Source organism: Oculina patagonica, chromosome 12, assembly GCF_052425735.1.
Source record: "Oculina patagonica isolate OP01 chromosome 12, crgOcupat, whole genome shotgun sequence".
NCBI classification, from domain to species: Eukaryota; Metazoa; Cnidaria; class Anthozoa; order Scleractinia; family Oculinidae; genus Oculina; species Oculina patagonica.
Window position 1 is genome coordinate 11,831,488 of NC_135769.1, and position 18,298 is coordinate 11,849,785.

The window sequence follows — 18,298 nt, forward strand, 5'->3', positions numbered from 1 at the left end:
TCTTTTAATTAAAATTGCGTTATTAAGTTTAAATTTTGTCTCACTTTCGTCCGCCATTTTGTTTGTTCAAGATGTATTTTTCATGAGGCTGTTGTCAATTACACCGTTTTGCACTGCCAATTACACTTTTTGCACTGCCAATTACACGTTTTGCACTGCCAATTACACTTTTTGCACTGGTTTGGGATAAATTGACGTGTTCTTAGCCAATCAGAATGGAGAAATTGCTGCTTGTATATTATTACACTTGAAACAATGAGTTCCTATGGTTACTCCGATACTGCTCAAAGCTGAAAGGTATCGTCAATTAAAAAACCTGATCGAGCCACCTTAAAGGTTCACATTTCTGTTCAGTTGAGTGTTCTTCTCGACGCTATAAAACCATTAAAGGTATTTACCTACGCATTTCTGTTTATTTATTTATTCATTTATTTATTTATTTATTTTACAATAAATGAATCAGTAATGCACTTACAAATGTGTCAGAATTTTCAGGTTGTCGAACACTCCTTCTGATAGAAACGCAATATAATTTCCTCTTAAATCTCTGTTAAAAATTTAAATCATTTAATTAGTGTGATTGGAATAAAGTTAATAATTCATGAACAAAATAGTTGGATTTGCTTAAGAGTGGACGTACAGAAAAATCGAGCAAAGCGCGTCCAGGGTCTTAAATGAAACTCAAAATGCCGCCGAATTTTGTAAGTATTTGAGACAATCGATTTTGCACACTCGCTGGCTAGAAATAGCCGAATTAATAAGCAAAAATTAACATTCGCATAGATGTCCTCATGTAAGCATTAAAAGCTACACCTTGAGGAGCTAAAACAAATGTTAAAAGAAGAAATATTAAAGACTTTTTAATGCTTGCTTTTTCAGTTCCAGATTATATTCCACAGCGCGAAATATAAACACATTTTTTCGTAAGATTTGACAGCCATCTTAGTAAAGCGTGTTTCACCTTACAATTTACAAACTGACTTTTCGATGTGAGTCCATTCCACAATCGGCTTTCCTTTATGGCTTTAAAGTATCTTAATACTCCTCTTACACGACATCTAGGAATTGGTTTGGGTTTTCAAGTTAAGCGAGCGCTTAAAAAAACGCCATCGACTTTCAGCATACGCAAAACCGAGGGGCCAACTTTTCGATCGGTCAGCAAGGAAGGCAATTTTTGTATAAACACTCAGCGAAAGATGGTTCAGAGGAAAGGATAACACCCTACCCGGGAAATTACCCTCCATATAAAAAAGGTCCTTACAGCTCTCGTAGACTTGTAAATTTAGAAAAAATTCTAGCAGGAAGATGTGACACGTTGCTATAACGCACAAGACTGCAAGCAAACAAAAATGCAAGCCTAAAAAAAGATTCAGTTCCTTCGTTGTTAAAATATCAGGTTGACAGTAAAGCATACATACAAATATAAAAGTTTTCATTTTCCTCAGAACATAAATTCGTTATTATCTTGTTATTATTTATTGTTATTGTTACTCCCCGCCCCGATTAGCTGTTGCATTTGCTTTATGGGGGTAATAAAAAAATAATATTTGTGTAATTTATTTAGACTATAAGTGAATAAACTGAAGACTTCATCAGCTATAAAAGTGCTCAATAGTAAAACCACATCTGTGAATTTAATATAGATTTATGGAGTTGGGCTAATTCAAAACCATTTATTAGCTATACTCGAAATTTCATACTTCTCACGAAGCAATCACCAGGCAAATGACAACAAAAACCTTTAAATATAAAGATATACAAATTTGCAAATAGGGAACAATGCATACCAGCGTGACATGTCAGTCAAGATATTATTGGACATGGGTAAATCTAGTGGTTACATTGAATGAGACTGTATGTGGATGGGTGTTGCGTTGGACTCCGGATTGAGCTTTTCTAGTTTTTGTCATGGCCGGGAACATTGTGTTGTGTTTTTTTGGGAATTAACAATCATTCACCTAAGTGGAAGGGCATCCAGTTTTTGAGCCGCAAAGTATAATTATAGTATTAAACATCCCAAACCGAAAATTGATTTCCAAACAATTTAGCACATAGAAGACCACAGAAGAGCCTAGACATCAAGCGAAATAATTGATTAACGGATGTGCCAAAAAGAAAATTGATTAACAGCGGGGGCAGCCCTAGTATCAACTATTACTAGGTTAAGAAGGTGATGGATGTATCAAATGAAACCTCTAAACAATTTTTGAAGTTATGCGAGTTATTTAATCAGTAATTTGAAATTAATTTGAAATTAATTTGATATATTGGGGGTTCGCTAAAAAACCCGAGGATCGCCAAAAAAGAGGCGTTAAATTCTGCGACGTTCTGACGAGGCGGCCAAGGTTGAATTTATGACGTCAGATTTGCATGTTTTTAACCGTTGCTTTAAATTAAAATTCTTTTGAAAATAAAGAAAGACGCGAAGACTGCCCAACCCCGATTGCCACGAACTCCAAAAGCCGATTCTAAACGGGGTTAACAAAAACATTGACAAATTCGGCAGGAGAAATTCTTACATTTTTTCGGCATTTGCTGGTACGCATCTTTGAAAGACTTCAGGTGATGTTATATTAATGCAAATAACAAGATCTACGATCTTGAAACAAGTAAGTTCACAATCTAAAATTCAACAAAGCTAGAGTTAGAATTCCTTATAACTAAATTATAATTCAGGTTATAAGCCCTCCTGCTTATAAGTCCCCCTGGTTATAGGCCCATATACCTGGAAACAAAAAAACACACACGGTTATCAGTCCCCTTCCCCGAAATATAAGCTCCCCTTTGCTGTATGACAGCACTAAATAGGGCTAAATGTTTCTTTATTATGACTTTTCAACTTATAAACGTATTTCGATCAACACTGACGTGGATTGCTTCGAACGTTTTTTATTCCGCTTATAAGCCCCTCCGTTTATAAGCCCACCCAAAACCCCTCACGATGTTGTATAAGCTCAGGGCTTATAACCAGAATTTTACGGTATGCAAAATAGTAAATGAAGTGATAGAATTTTTGCCATGGCTTTCCACGTAACAACTTCCCACTTATGTCGTAGTTTTACGGTAACTATTTACAACGTAAAGTACTCATAAAGTTTGTACTTTAGACACCTCAACTTCTCTTTTTGTGTTAACTATCGGCATATTTTTATCCTTATAAGGAATGACGATCAAGATGACAGCTGGATATTAACTGCAACAGTACTTTGGCTCAACATGGCGATGGAAGGACGCGGCAAATTTTACCCCTCATCACAATACTCGCTCATTGCGCAAGCGCATTCACGAGTCAAAACGTCTGTGACTGGTTATTTCATTGCTGTCAAGAAAAAAACTAAGAAACAAGGAACAAGCTTATAGACAAAAACTAAGGAAAGCCGGAGGATCCGACTTCTGTATTAATAGGCAATCTGATTATCGAAACTCTCTGACAAAAATCCAAGCAAGCCGAGACAAAGATACTGCGGTGTAAAGCAACCATAAAGCTGGCGTAAATGTATATTTAAGCAGCTTTACGCTCCCTTTACGTTTTTTAAGCAGACCTTTACACCAGCTTTACACTCATGTTCAAAGTTTACTTTAAAACCTCGACAGCTAAAACTAGCTTACAATCAACAAGGTTTTTACTTTAAACGGTTATTGTTTTACCTGGTTGTATTGTAGGCGGCGATATTGACGGGTCTGTATGACAGAAATAGAAAATTAATAAACTTCTGGAGTTATTTTGGATAGGATGCCTTCTCTAAGCAAAGTTTTATGCTAATGACGCAAAATGTAAACAATGACGTCAGCAAAATCGCCCTATAGTCTAAAGGTCGGGACACACTAGACGACAAGTCGCAGCGACAGGTCTCTGCGACAAGTTGCTCCGTGTGTACCACTTGAAAACAAGTCGCTGCGACAAAGCGCTTGTTCGTTGCACACATAGCAAATTTTGAGAGTGGGAATGTGAGTAGTTTTCCAATTCAATATGGCAAAAATACATGACGCTATCTCATTGGTTAATTTTTATTTTGTCGCAGCGACTTGACGCGGACGTGTACACACGCTGCGACAACGCTGAAATCGCTCATTTTGTCGCTGCGATGTGTCGCGCGAATTCAAACTGGTTTGAGTTCGTGCGACACATCGCAGCGACAAAATTCTGTCGCAGCGACATAGATTGTCGCACGAATGCACCATGTCACAATAGGCGACATGTCGCAGCAACTTGTCGCCTCGATGTGTTGCAGCGACTTGTCGCGTAGTGTGTCCCGACTTTTAATAATTGATAGAAAAACTGAGACCTCACACGTACCACCATACAACTCCACTCTGAGACAGTTCCAATTATGTTGCTTGATTGGATGAAAGGCAAAGTATCTTGCAGACACTGGTACTGGAAGATCGTGTCGATCAATCGTGTAGCTGTCACCAAGCCTGCGAAATTGCTGTCAATAAAATAGGGTAGTTATAACGTGTTGCTTGTTAGTGTCCTGGTCATCGATTTTTGACATATGTAAATTTATTGCACCTCTTTGATTTTTTTTTTTACTTATATTTAGCTCTTATTAACCGAGCAGGAGGTCTATATGGAAGATTCATGACCGAGGTGAAGATTCTTCCTTTCAGACCAACTAAGCTCGGTTAATAATAAGAGTAACCAAACTTAAATTTGTTCACTTCGCCGAACTCGCTGACATTTTGCTTGCAAACGGCGGTCACGGAAACATTATGATCAAATAAGGTTGAGATCACCGGCAGTTCCGTTTTCAATTTCTATAACCTCTCTCATCGCTTTACGTTGTGTTGAGTGCTTTTTACTTCAGGTCTTGCAAATTTTTCGCAAGTTTTGTCTCCAGTTGATGTTTTGATCCATGTCTGAACTGAACTTAAATTTGCCAAAGTTTACTCGACTCTTTACTTGTTTTCGTCACTCCTGATTCTCCGATTTAGTATTTCTTAGCACAGACAAGTCAACGTTTTACATTTTTGTTTCTAAATTCCTCAGTGCAACTAGTTTTAAATAGCTGCCGTTCTAGTTGGGAAAAACTACACCGCAGACGGTATCGATTTTACACTATCAAATTCGCGAATTTGGTGAATTTCCAGTCTTTCTGAGACACGGCATACAATAAATAAAATTACTGACTCTCGTGTCTTGCAATAGCAATATAAAACAGGTATTAAACGACATAACTTCTCACCAATTCTCGGTCATTTGTATTTTTATAAGGTGTCCAGACGTAGCTATCCAAAGAGTAAGACAGCTTGAAGTCTGTGACCCATTCATCGCCATTTATATCTCCTTGTGAAGCAACACCACATACTCGAAAAGTTGTGCCAAGATCAACCTGCAGCCAGTCGTCAGTCCTGTTAGCTTCTTTGGCACACCAGCCATCGCCTCTGTCTCCGTTAAGTCGACCGTAAGCGGGCTGCCAGTGGTAACCATCACCATATTGAGAAGAAGCGGTCATGTGATCATCAGGGATTTTAGCTTGGTCAGATATTCCTACAGGCTTCGTGAAGCAATCATCCGCTGGTTCTGAAGGCAAACGGTTATTCGGCATTTAAAAATGACGAAACGCTGATGTCACGATAAGTTACTGAAAATAAATTTGCGCACGTTTTTCTTACTCCATTTAACAATATTTACGTCTATTAGAGTTTTCCGATTTAGCGGAAAATTTACTTAAATGGAACACATTTTTCCGCCTATTGAAAATCTTATTAAATTCACTTAGTTAACCCATTAAAAGTACATTAATCTGCTGGCTTGTTTTCTCTGTTTTGCTATCCTTCAGGAAAGTGGGATTCTACGGTAGTCTAAAATGTCACAAGCTATCCCAGAAGAAAATGATGTTGCCGTCAAGTTTGGGATTGGGTTCAACAGTTTTTTCGGGACCAAACCGAAAATTTCCCTTCATCGGATTGACATAAAAGTTACACTAGTTATTGCTCTAGAATTGAAGTTTTGATGATGTGTATTTCTTACTCACTAAATCGATATTACCGTAATAATGGTAAACAGAAAACTCGAAATCAGGAAATCTTAAATTTTGCGCGATCCACGTTTCGTTATAGAGAGCTATTACCAATATGGTAAAATGTGGTGCATTGCCAATAAAATATGTAAGAATTTTAAAAAAAATCTTTTTTATTTCGAATAAAATGCACAAAAATTTTTCCAACCATTAACCTGGGCACGCTACGCCACTCTCGGCCACATTTCTCAACAGCCTGCACAATCATCATTCTCAATAGGTGTGTATCGATGATTTGACACTTTACGCTTTGGTAACTTTTTCTTCCGCGCGTGTTGTCCACTACTCGAGGGCAGTGTAATATCACCATGCAGTGCAGCTCTCAAAAAAGTATTTCCCTCGTCAAATGGCATATCTGAAGGCAGTCAGACAACATGACATGGCCACAGTCTCGAAAGAAAGAAGAATTAGTTCTGAAACAAAAGGCAAGATAGAAAACTAGATACGTGTGATGTTCGCCTTTTGTACTCGCTCCTAAGGTGCGACAAAAAAGGTGATATGTTATGTTTACCCGTGGAATTTTTATGTGCAAATGAAAAGAAAACAATAGAACAAAAAGATACCGCCTCATTTTCAACTCCCAAATTTCTATTTATTTGTTGGCAAAAAGCAAGTTGCAAAACCTTAGAGAAGTGTGAAGTTCCACAAATGGCAATTGTTTGGATGGAAAATATGTTGTGAAAAAGTTGTGCTGCGAAAACTTTCATGTTCGTTAACGTTTGGGGTTTACTCTGGTGTAAGAACTTGTAAAATGTTTCTTTGTTTTGGGGGCTATTGTTTTCCTGCTTTTTATTGTTTCCAGGTTCTTTGTTGTCTTGGTCGTTCTTTGTTTTACGTTACTTGTGAGTTTCACAGGTTTCACAGGCTTTTACGTATGCGATAAAAAAGCCGCCTCCTTTCAGTAACTATTTTTTTACACCATGGATACTTTGCACCTAAAAACATTTTTCTTCAGTTGTCTCAGAAAATATACTGCTGTTTTCAATATATTTTTCTGGGAAAACTGTGATACGTAAATAAAATTATTGTATCTTGATTTTCAAGCAGTTTAAAAAGAGTATAGTTTGCATTCCACCACGAGACATTGTATTTACTGCAAGGATTGCTAATTTAATCTACTCGTAAACAATGAATAACAACTGAAATTTCATTGTAAAAATTGAAACAAACGGCACTTTGCATCTAATTAGCTATAACAGGCGGAAAAAGTCGTTCCATTTCCGTTTAATCGGAAAACTCTATTGCAATTGTTGTTGGTGTTTTTGTTTTTGATAACGATTCGTCAGCGCTTTTGATGCATTTTTCACAGCATGTAATGGTAGGTTAAATGCGGTGTAAACAGTGTGTTAAGCTACGTACGCTCCCTTAACATTTTAAAACTGACTTTTAGTCCAGCTTTAACCTTTTATTAAAGATGTTTTTCTTTCTCTAAACTTATTTTGTACAGTCATTGTTTTACCTGGTGTGGTTGGTTGTGCTGTAGGAGGCGATATTGATGGCTCTGTAAGGCAGAAATAAAAATTAAACTTAAACTTAAACGTTTATAGTTTTTTATAATGATTTCATCGGTCACTGTGGCTTTTTTTTCGAGCTAAATTGGAGAATTCAGCGGGCTATATTTTTTTATCCGCCGCCGTGGACCAGTCAGAAACAAAAAGAAAATAACAAAGCCAGCTAGTCAGAGCTGAAAACTATTTAACTATTCGCGCCGTTTTCTTGCTAGCTGGCACAAGCTGGCATCACTTCAAGCTCTGTTTGATTTGGGTCGAGGCGCTTCCATCTGCAACTGCAAATTGTTAATGAGCTTTATAACGAAAAAATGGCTGAAAACGCAACGCAATTCTCTGTATTATTCTCAGCTAGATCAAGAGGAATTACAGAAACTCGAAAAAGAATCCAGTGGAAATGTGAATGTAGGTTTTTTTTTCGTCGAGCAAAACTCGTTTATTCCAGGTGTAATGTCAACTGCCAGTTTAGTAAATAGCACGATTAATTTTATTTATTTGCTGTCGGACCGAGTACTGTAATTTCAAGCAAATATCGTTTTGAGTAATTTTTACGGTTTTCCGGTTGCCGAGTTTTGTAAACTGTTAATTTTCGAACTTCCTTGATGAGAAGTGCTACTACATCTGAATATTTTTCAATGTTTACTTCGACGCCGATTTACAACAAAATGGCGTCCACATGGTAAGTTGTGTCATGTGACAGAATCCAAAAGCATGATTGGTTAAATCGCTGCGTAACCGCAGACAGCCGCGAACTGACTACAGACCCAAATTACACGAACACAATAGTGAAAGAAAACGCCTGGCGTCAGGTCACGTAGGCTGTGAACCGGGAATTCGGGAAAGTCGCCTCAAATCTTTTTTTTTTTTACCTTTTGGTGTCGTTCGGAAGTATTTATAAAATGACTCGTGGTCATATTCCCGCATCTCTTTTACTATCGTGGGGTATAAAGTGTTTTCAAGGCAGCCATGTTGCAACAAACAATAAAAAATATTTGCATAAAAATGTTAAAGATTTTTTTTCCCAAAGAAAAATCAGTTTATTGTTTCACTCCTCCAATATGGCCGCCAAGAACACACTCTATTAACCAACTTGATAATTCAGGATGGCGGGCATTTACGTACGTTCAACGCAAGTAAAAAAGAAACGCCTTTTATTACTTTTTACGGGACAGTGGGAATTTGCCTGCATACCTTTTTTTACGCACATTTTACGTACGTAAATATTTACGCGTCAGTGGAAATCCACCTTTACGTCGCTACATGCGTATACGTGCGTGTAACGTACGTAAATACGTAGAAATCGCGCGCGTAAAATTTCATTTTTACGTACTTTTATAATTTTCACGTACGTTGGAAGAAAACACGACAGTGGAAATCCACCTTGAGTCGGTCCATATACATATTTACGCCCGCGAGCCAATCTCGAGCCCAGAGTGTGTTCCGGCTCTCAGGTCAGCGGTTGGTCGGCGGTAGGGCCGCCGGGACACACTCTGGGAAACTGCACACAGCGGTCAGAAGCAGCGCGCGTGCGCAGATCCTGCGCAATTCCCGCCAAAATTCTCCATACAAAGTCTTAAATTTTCCGCAAACTTTCGCTGTAAAGCCAAAAGTTAACGCCGTCCCTGGAAAGGTAAGGTTTATACGCCGCTTATGGATTGGAAATTTGATAATTCATCTCCACTGAGTTTCCCAGCTTCTCCTCAATAATAAAATTCGAAGCGAAAAAGGAATAGCTATGAGAAACAACAAGCTTATGAAATATACATCGAAATGGACTACACTTTGTGTATAATTATACAATCTGAGTACGTCATTTTGCGCACGTCACGTCTGCTTCATCCCTCTCTTTTTTTTCTCCACATATTATAATTTATTTATTTTCCCTTCCACATGTAGAATAAGAATATAAGCACATTTGTAAAAAAATTTTGTAACGTATTTATTATATTGTAACGTAATAACGTAACGTAGCATTTGTAAAAAATTGTGTAACGTATTTATTATATTGTAATGTAATAACGTAACGTAGCATTTGTAAAAAATTTTGTAACGTATTTATTATATTGTAACGTAATAACGTAACGTCAAATGTCAAATGTCAATTTTTAAATAAATAACAATAAAAAAAAGAGTTACCCAGCTTGAAATGTTCTTTCACCGTACCATTTCTTTAACAATTTCTTACAAAAGTTTGCCCACTTTCGAATCAAAAGTTCGAGGCGGCGAAGACCGGATATGACGTCAACTTTTGCGTTTGACCGCTGTGAAGGGAAACTGAGAACAGAACAATAGAAATCCACCAGGAAGTCTAAAAATCATCCCCGGAATTTAAACAAACCGGAAAAGACATTTTTTGCTTTCGATGGCCGCATGTTTGAAGTACTGAACTTAATTTCAACTTTTCTTTGTAAAACACCTTAGAACTCCGTGGAATGGCACTACATAACTGAAGTATTTTCTAATTCTTCCCTTCTCATTGAACTCAAAAGATACCATGAATAAAAAAGGACTTCTTTTAAACGGCGTTTCTGAACGGAGTTTAAAAGCAACAACGACGGCGACACAAAGGACAAGGTCGATTGATTCAAATCTCCGTTTCGGCTGAAAAACTAAATATCGAAGACATTGTTTTTTGTTTCCAAGTAATAACTTATGGCAATGCAACGCAGAATTTCAGCATTAAGCGCCGTTGCTTTGCCGAAGGAAAAAAATGTACAAAAATTATAACGCTCGTGCACTTGCAGGGTTGTTGTACTGCTCATTAAACCTATTGAATAACGTTGACCGGTGTGGCCTTAAACGTGCTAATTAATATTACCGTCATTCGTCAAGAAAAAATTGCTTGCTTGAAAACATGTAATCTATCCTGGAAAGCCCTTTTATGAAAAATGCGTTAAAGATGCGCTGTCAGGGAGAAGCCTTTTAAGTGGCTGTCCAGCTAACAGCGGTCTGGCGACTTTCGGGTCGCGAGTAAACCTTCCCTTATTTTTTGTGACAGAAAAGGACTTAATATGAAATGATTAAAATCGATCTAATTTTTCCAGAAACTTTTTCTTGCTTCTCTACAGGACAAAACGTATTTTACTATCTGAGAGCGGTTTTCAGGGTTTTGATGACGGATCGGCGATTTAAAAGCCGCTTCTCGAACGGATAAATTCGCTTTTAAAATAGTACATTACATTAAGCCGCATTTACCTTTCTTATCAAGGTTCGAATTATTTGATGAAAAATTAAATTAGCGTATTAAATTAAAGACAACGCGGTTTGCGGTATGTTTTCTCACATGGCAGATTCCTCAAAAGTAAAAGCTAAAATCTCCAAAGCGGTACAAAAATCACAGGTAAAATGCACTTCACAGCAAAGATCTAAGCCTATTCTAATAGAAAATAAATTAAAAGGTCCGGGTACGCATGACGCGAACAAACGTTTTTAAGAGTAATTTTGGCAATTTTACATTAGATTGCTCGTTTGACGGTATGCCCAGCGATGTGAAGATAGAAATTTTCATCGCAGCCAGAGTTTGCGTACATCCCGAACGATTTTTGTTTATGGCCGTAGTTTGTTAATAAAAACGGCTAAAATGCCATAAATAGGAATCGTTCGTCCGCCGCACTGCAATTTTGCTCATTTCAACAGGTTGTCGATTCAGTTTCTCAAATACTTACTTTTTCTCAAACTTTTTCCTCAAGAACTCGGCAACTGAGGCCACCTTTCGACAAAAACAATCAAAGGTGAAGGTATCATTTGCTCCGCAACAGGTGTTAGGAGCTTGCACACCGAATCTCCTCGACGACACGTCCACGCAACTATGACTATCTAGATATGCCCGACAAGCTTAATTCTATAGTAAACAAAAAAAAGGAAAAAAAATGCAACTTCGATTATTATTTACAGCGGCTGCGATCAGTGTTTTTTACATCGCAAAAACGAAAAGCTCTCCCTAGGGAGGAAATGGACATTACGCAAATAAAATCAGATGCGTGAGAAAAATCGAGCTCAGAAAAGTTCCCGTAAGGGGGAATCCTCACGGGGAACGAAAAGAAAAATTCAAGTGAAACATCAAATTCATCATGCACTTTCTCTCCGTTCATTTGTTCCCCGATGCACCCCTTTATTCATCGTCACCTACTCACAAACGAACTGTATGCGACACTTTCCACCTCTCCTGATGCATGTCTCCGAAAACATCAATTATTTCTCACGACAATGAGAATGACGCGTGAACTCCCTGCTCAACTCGTAAGCGCAACTTCAAGTGAAAAAAATGGGTTCACAAGAATGCCAGTTATTGTTTCCAGTTGACAAAAAAAGAAAAAAAAAGAAACAAATGAAAAAAGGAAAAAGCAGCGGAAATGTAAAAAAGGAAATTCTAAAAACGAGAGAATTAGTCGGTTGAGTGTAGGGAACAAAACCGACGCAAAATCAAAGAAAATTAATAATGAGTAAGCGAGTTCCGCATCTCCTTCCTTATATAGAATGGTAATAAGAAATGGAATCCAAGAGAAGACAGAAAAATGAATGGAACGGATCCAGGAGCACCAAAACTTCTCGGTTCAGTCCGACTCCCTACACTGACCTGTGACGGGAGAGTGCGGAGTCCAGTTGGCGGAGGACAAAAATGTGAGCCAGCCGTGTGACTCTCTCAGGAGAGCCGCATGCAGAGGCACCTGCTCTCCCTCCACATCTCATGCGAAGAACAGAGCGGCGGAAGAGACAAGGGAGACGAGCGAGAGGAGTTAGGGGCGGAGGAAAGGAAGGTGGTGGGAGTGTTTCGGGGGTAGAAGGATTGACGGAGGCGCGGAGGCGGAGGCGCGGATCGCCGACCGCTGAAGAGGAGAGGGGAGTGAAAAAGGGAGGACCGCGACCCGAAAGTCGCCGACCGCGTAGCTGGACAGCCACTTAAATATGAGAATGACGAAAAAAATATGCGAAAGTCGCCAAACAAAAATGATAACGAACGGAACAATAGGCCATTTTACAGTTGTTGCTCAGTGACCTGGCCTTTGAATGGAAGTGAGGCTGAAGGTCACCTTGTTTTGATACAGACCTCACTGTTTTTGTTGTGTTAATCATGTTGTTCTAATGTTAACTAGTTTGATTTACATGATAAAGCAGGGAGGTTTGTATCAATGCAACTGTCACCTCCAGCCTCACTACCATTCAAAGGCCAGGTCACTTGGCAGGCAACTGTAAAATGGACTATTGCTTGCTCGTGAGTTGTGCATCTTGTAAATTTCTGAGCCGTCCTCTGCAAAACAACTACGGACACACGCACGCAGTCTTCGCAGACGGAATCCTGGAAGGCTTTCATTTCAAACAAATATAGCAGAATGCTCAAAAAAATCAAAATCAAAGCGCCAGATGCTCTGTAGTTAACTCACTATTCTTCTTTCTTGCAGAATATTATTGCTACTTTTGTTACTTCGATAAATACCAGTTCCGTCGATAGTGTGTTAGAAATAGTTAAACTTTCTCGATTTACTTCCGTTCTGGGAAATTTACTTCCGCTCTGACCTAAGAGCATGCGCAATAAAAACCGGAAGACCAAGTTTCTGACCTGAAAACGATCTGATCAATTCCATTTTCCCAGAGTCCGTCCAGTACCGCTGACCGACTAGACGGACTCTGGGCTCGAGATTACCCGCGAACGTCAACTCTGTTGTTATGATATTAATTTTAATAACTTCCGGTAACTGAATAGATCCCGACATCAGGCGAGCAAATGTGGAGTATTTTCTTGGATAACACAGACCTACTACGTATCCTTACTTCCACATAGTCTATTTGATAGAAGAACTGAAAACTTACGCGTATGGCAATACAACTCCACTCTGAGACAGTTCCAATTATGTTGCTTGGTTGGATAAAAGCGAACGTATCTTGCAGAAATTGGCACTGGCAATTTGTGCTCGTCAACTGTGTTGCTGTTACCTTGCCTGTTAAACTCCTTTCAATAAAAAAAAAAACGGTTAGGTTGTTATACGAAAAATAGAAGCTTAAATAAAGCATGACGTGTTGTCTGTAAGTGTTGTGGTCAGGGATTTTTGACATTATACTCATTGCATCCTTCTGATATTTCATTTATTAGCCTGCAAACAGGCTCCCGAGTTGGACAGGGCGAAAAAAAATGGCGAGCGAAGCGAGGAGCGCGGGGGGGAGAGAAAGAACGTGGGTGAGCCACCGATCCACGATGCCAGAGTTGGTTCAGATTTGTTTGTCACAGCGTGACTGTTGAAGGAGTGAGACAGATGCGGAACTTGTGATGGATGGTGTTGTGTGGGGGGAGTACAACGTGAACTCAAGGCATAAAGATTCGCAGACCTAAAAGATGAGCGAAGATGCCTACACTGTGACCGCCTACTCTACTTGGGATCGCAGGACTATGAAATGGTCGTGACCTGCAATAGCATTGACCGATATTGAAGTGAGCAGTATAACCTCTCACCATTTCTAAGCCGTTTGAACCCTTATAAGGTGTCCAGACGTTGCCATCCGATGAGTAAGACAACCTAAAGTCTGTGACCCATTCATTGCCATTTCTGTCTCCCTGTGTAGCAACACCACACACTCGAAAAGTTGTGCCAAGATCAACCTGCAGCCAGTCGTCATTCCTGCTAGCTTCTTTGGCACACCAGCCATCGCCTCTGTCTCCATTAAGTCGACCGTAAGCGGCCTGGAAACCATCGCCATATTGAGAAGAAGCAGTCATGTGATCATCAGGGATTTTAGCTTGGTCAGATATTCCTACAGGCTTCGTGAAGCAATCATCCGCTGGTTCTGAAGGCAAACGGTTATTCATATAAAAATTACGAAACGTTGATGTCATGAACAGTTACTGAAAATAATTTTGCGCACGTTCTTCTTACTCAATTTAACAATCTTTACATCTATTAAAATTGCTGTTGATGTTTTTTTTCAGTGGTGGACCTTTACCACCGACGACGAAACAATTCATCTTCACTGTGCAAGTGTAAGGCACGAACCATCTTCAAAATTGTTAACGGCTTTTTATATGGACGACGCTGCTGTCGTGTCAATGCAACTCACCATTTCCACTCCGCCGGTCGAAATATTTTTATTCTCGATCTTAGAAATGGTCTTCTTATAAATAAAGCAAAAAATCCCTACTTAGAGTGCACCTTTTAATTTTCAAAAGGTCGAAATGTTTAAATAACTTAAAAATAGCTAGAAATCATTCCTTGCTCGATAAACTACTGTCTCTTATTATCCTATTTTGCCGCAAAATTATTTATAATAACTTTATTGCAGAGAAAAGAAATGCAAAAGAGTGTCAGCAGGGAGGGTGTCAAATGCTGCCTGCAATTTAAGATGTCTTCCTCTGGGAGTAAGCAACCGTTTCCGCACTCAACGTTTTGTTTTAAACTATTTTTTTCTTTATTGTACTCTTTTCGTTTGACCCTATAAATCTATCGATCAGTAGACGGCAACTATGCAGCCAATCAGATTGCGCGATTACCTTATTACATGAAATTTTCGCGACACTTTAATTTCGCGAATTTCGTGATTCTAAAAATAACGCGAAATTAAAGTGACGCGAACAGTAAGTGTCGCGAACATAACATGACGCAAATATTAAGTGACTCGCATACGTCAGTAAGCAATGTAAATGGATGTTGTCGTCAATTGACTCACTTGTAGACATTGTGAGAACTGCTCTGTTGTTGCTATTGCCGAGATTAATATATGTCCCCCCTGCGTTTTTGTTAATTTTGACGTTATTGTTCCTTCGATGAAGTCGTTTTATATAATTCAAAGGCATGACAAAATATATTGCCAAGAAAATGTAAATTGTGTCTCACTCAAAAACGCGAAATTAAATTGATTCAAAATACAAAATTTTCGCAAAATCGCGAAAATTAAGTGCCGTGAAATATGCATGTGCACCTCAAATCGCGAAATTAACGTGTCGCGAAATTTTCATGTAATAAGGTACCTAATAGAGTAGGTAATGTTAAAACAGAATAAATAGTGAGTAGCGTAGCCAATCAGACAACGGCATACGTGATAGAAAGCTAGTAGATTTATATAATAAATTTATATATAAATGTGCTTACCTCCTGTGGGTGTAGAAAGACCGTTTTTTACATTCCACATATACACGGACAGAATAATTTTCACGGCGAAAGATAATGTTCTGTCCATAATCACACAAACAGCCCACTTGTGCTATGGAACCACAAATTCCTGCCTATAAGATTGCGGCTAACAATTATGAATGGAAAAAATGAGCTTACAAAATACTAGTTAATGTCTAGTTACCCTCGGGCTTACATGCAAATTGATACCTCCACCGTTGTGCAAGATGATGGAGTTGATGGATGAAACACTCCTAAGGGTTTCGTTCTATTAATGCGCAGCGAATTTATTTTTCACTGAGTAGAAAGCAAGAACTCAAGCCAACTAAATGAAATTGATCTTCTTTGTTCCACTCAAATGGATCGTCTTCTTTGAATGTGGCCCTTTATAAGCGTTTTGAGTTATATAGACGTTACATAGACGCCGAGTACAGTGGAAACCTTATATCGATAACTACCAACAAAACTTCAGTCGAAAACAGTCGCTTTGTATTCATTCAAAAATTCTTTGTTTTTAATATCGTTTAGAAAGTGGCAGAATCCGCGCGTCAGATTTTTCTTCAATGGATTACTACTGTCAAATACAAAGAAAAGAAAGAAAACTGTATCGTTGAAATAGCCTAAAAGAGATCTGCTGCCTATCGCTTTTTCTGTGAACAACTTTCGTCAATATTTTTTTTCTTCTACAAGGGTAAAAAGTGGCAGATTTTAGATATTGCCACTTACCAAAGCAGACTTGGGTTTGGATTGCTACTTGCAAAAAGAACAAATATATCGATGTAACAGCTTAAAAAAATACCTTCCTCTGCTCACCTTTTTTTTATCTTGACTGAGCTTGAAGAACATTAAAGTTTTAAAGTCTTAGTTGTTAGTTGATTCTAGGTTGCAACCTATTGTGCCAGAATATAATATTCAAACTATCTGCTGTTAAATTTCTAGCTTCCCTGATGGTTCAATTCTTATTTGAAATGAGCTCAAAACAAAGAGCTGACCTTATTTGGTAAAGTGTTCAGTGTTGTACAGAGGCATTAAATATAAGGAGAATACGCCCTTTCAAAGCGAGAATGTGGAATATTTTTTAAACAATTCCTGTAAATGTACAACAAAAACGACTGAAATTTGTTACCTTAAACCGCTTATCGTTTCCAGCAGAGTAAAGATTCCAAACCAATACAAGAAATGTTGGGGAAATCGGAAAAGTTTTGTTTCGCGTTATAATTAAAAACCACCCAGAGTGAAATTCTACTCGAAGTTCAATCTCTTGCAAGGATTTTTTTCCACCATCTGTGAATCTGTTGGCAGTTCTTTTGTTCAAGCCCCAGTTAACGCATCAGTTCTGAGTTCAGTTTCGTGGAACAAAATTAATTTTCGAGAGCTGCGGCAGTGTAGACAAGCAAACGCTAGTTTTTCTTGACTTGTACAACGACAATATGATACTCAGCTTCGCAACTTTTTCGGACCTTTCCGTGAACATCGTTTGTCATATCTAATGATGACTTTATAAGAGATTGCGTGAGGAACATTTCCAAAAAATACCGCTCACTTTGCTCGCATATTTATTGCATTCAACCCACACAGTGAACAGTATCATGCCACCGAACCGATTCTGCCACCTTTCTCCCGCTCTCTTTCTTTAGATCAAAACGAAACGTTCACATCAGATTAGTGACAGATAGAAAAGTCAAGGAAGAAATACTGAAGTGAGATTACTGAAAACATTGATAAAACAATTATTCCATTCGCACTTGTTAGATACGAGATGATCACAACCAACCCGGCGCTAAGTGCCTCGTGAAATAATTAATGGTGCACCACTGTGCACTACTTGCTGTGATTCTAGGGCTTGCTGTAATGATATAGCTTCATTAAATAATCTTTAGCTCAATAAATTTTTATTTTGTAGATTGCGAGAGATGAAATAAAGTATGCTACTGATAAAATCAATCGAGCCTCTGCGTGACTTTTTTGTTTTAAAAAATGTTTGGCGAACTAATCCGGCGATAGATGCTGGCGAGGTTTCAATTAAGATAGAAAATGTGGACTGAGAAGAATAACATTGCACACCGCCCGGTTGTTTAAAAAGACCGCCACAGGGAAGGAGGGTTCAGCCTGTTCTCATCCTATCTTGAAATAAACCAGTTATAACAAACTGAACTTCGCCGTAAATTTGAAAACGCATCTTTTTTTAACACGGATCACCGAAAACGGAGCTTTTGAAAAACGCTCTCTAAAGTGGGTATCGTTTTCAAATTTACGGGTTAATGTGGACAGAAAACATTTACACGGCGTTTTCAGATTTCTCCGTTTTCAAATTTACCCGGGTCAGTGTGGACGGGGCCTAAATCATAGACATATGAACGAAGAAACTGAACGAATTTTCATTTCCGACTGTGTAACATCAGCCATAACATTGAGCCATCTTGTGGGACGTTTTCTGTGCTCTTTCTCTGTTTGAATAACATTTCCTTAGACGGAAAAATGTGTTTACTCAGCTTTGCACACTGGCCAAATGTGAAGAATAATTTACCTTATTTTGTTTGAATTTTTAAAAATTGTAAATTGCAAAGTTTGAAAACTGGAGAATACCACTTGGGGATATTAAACAATTATTCACCGAAGTGGAGGTAAATATCCACCACATTCACCGACACTGAGGTGAATAATTGTAGCT

The 18,298-nt window shown here is 38.5% G+C and overlaps 2 protein-coding genes across 2 annotated transcripts; both read right to left on the reverse strand.

Moving 5' to 3' along the window:
- Window positions 1–471: 471 nt before the first annotated feature.
- LOC144633413 (uncharacterized) lies at window positions 472–15,730 on the reverse strand. Its single transcript, XM_078492291.1, has 5 exons — window positions 15,607–15,730; window positions 3,649–3,681; window positions 2,520–2,622; window positions 1,262–1,333; window positions 472–547 (listed from the first exon to the last, which is right to left on the reverse strand). Exons 1-5 carry the CDS (start codon window positions 15,692–15,694, stop codon window positions 472–474), a joined length of 372 nt encoding a protein of 123 aa, XP_078348417.1. The 5' UTR covers window positions 15,695–15,730.
- LOC144632101 (lactadherin-like) lies at window positions 5,166–14,330 on the reverse strand. Its single transcript, XM_078490703.1, has 4 exons — window positions 13,977–14,330; window positions 13,340–13,478; window positions 7,483–7,524; window positions 5,166–5,524 (listed from the first exon to the last, which is right to left on the reverse strand). Exons 1-4 carry the CDS (start codon window positions 14,328–14,330, stop codon window positions 5,166–5,168), a joined length of 894 nt encoding a protein of 297 aa, XP_078346829.1.
- Window positions 15,731–18,298: the final 2,568 nt, after the last annotated feature.

Coding starts and splice junctions, on each gene's coding strand:
- LOC144633413 (XM_078492291.1), bottom strand. CDS start 15,694: ATGGACAGAACATTATCTTTCGCCGTGAAAATTATTCTGTCCGTGTAT. Junction 2,623..3,648: donor GCCGCCTACAATACAACCAG/GTAAAACAATAA, acceptor GTTGAATTTTAG/ATTGTGAACTTACTTGTTTC. Junction 1,334..2,519: donor CCAGCAAATGCCGAAAAAAT/GTAAGAATTTCT, acceptor GTTTGCTTGCAG/TCTTGTGCGTTATAGCAACG.
- LOC144632101 (XM_078490703.1), bottom strand. CDS start 14,330: ATGAATAACCGTTTGCCTTCAGAACCAGCGGATGATTGCTTCACGAAG. Junction 13,479..13,976: donor GTTCAAACGGCTTAGAAATG/GTGAGAGGTTAT, acceptor TTTTATTGAAAG/GAGTTTAACAGGCAAGGTAA. Junction 7,525..13,339: donor GGAGTTGTATTGCCATACGC/GTAAGTTTTCAG, acceptor TCTGCCTTACAG/AGCCATCAATATCGCCTCCT.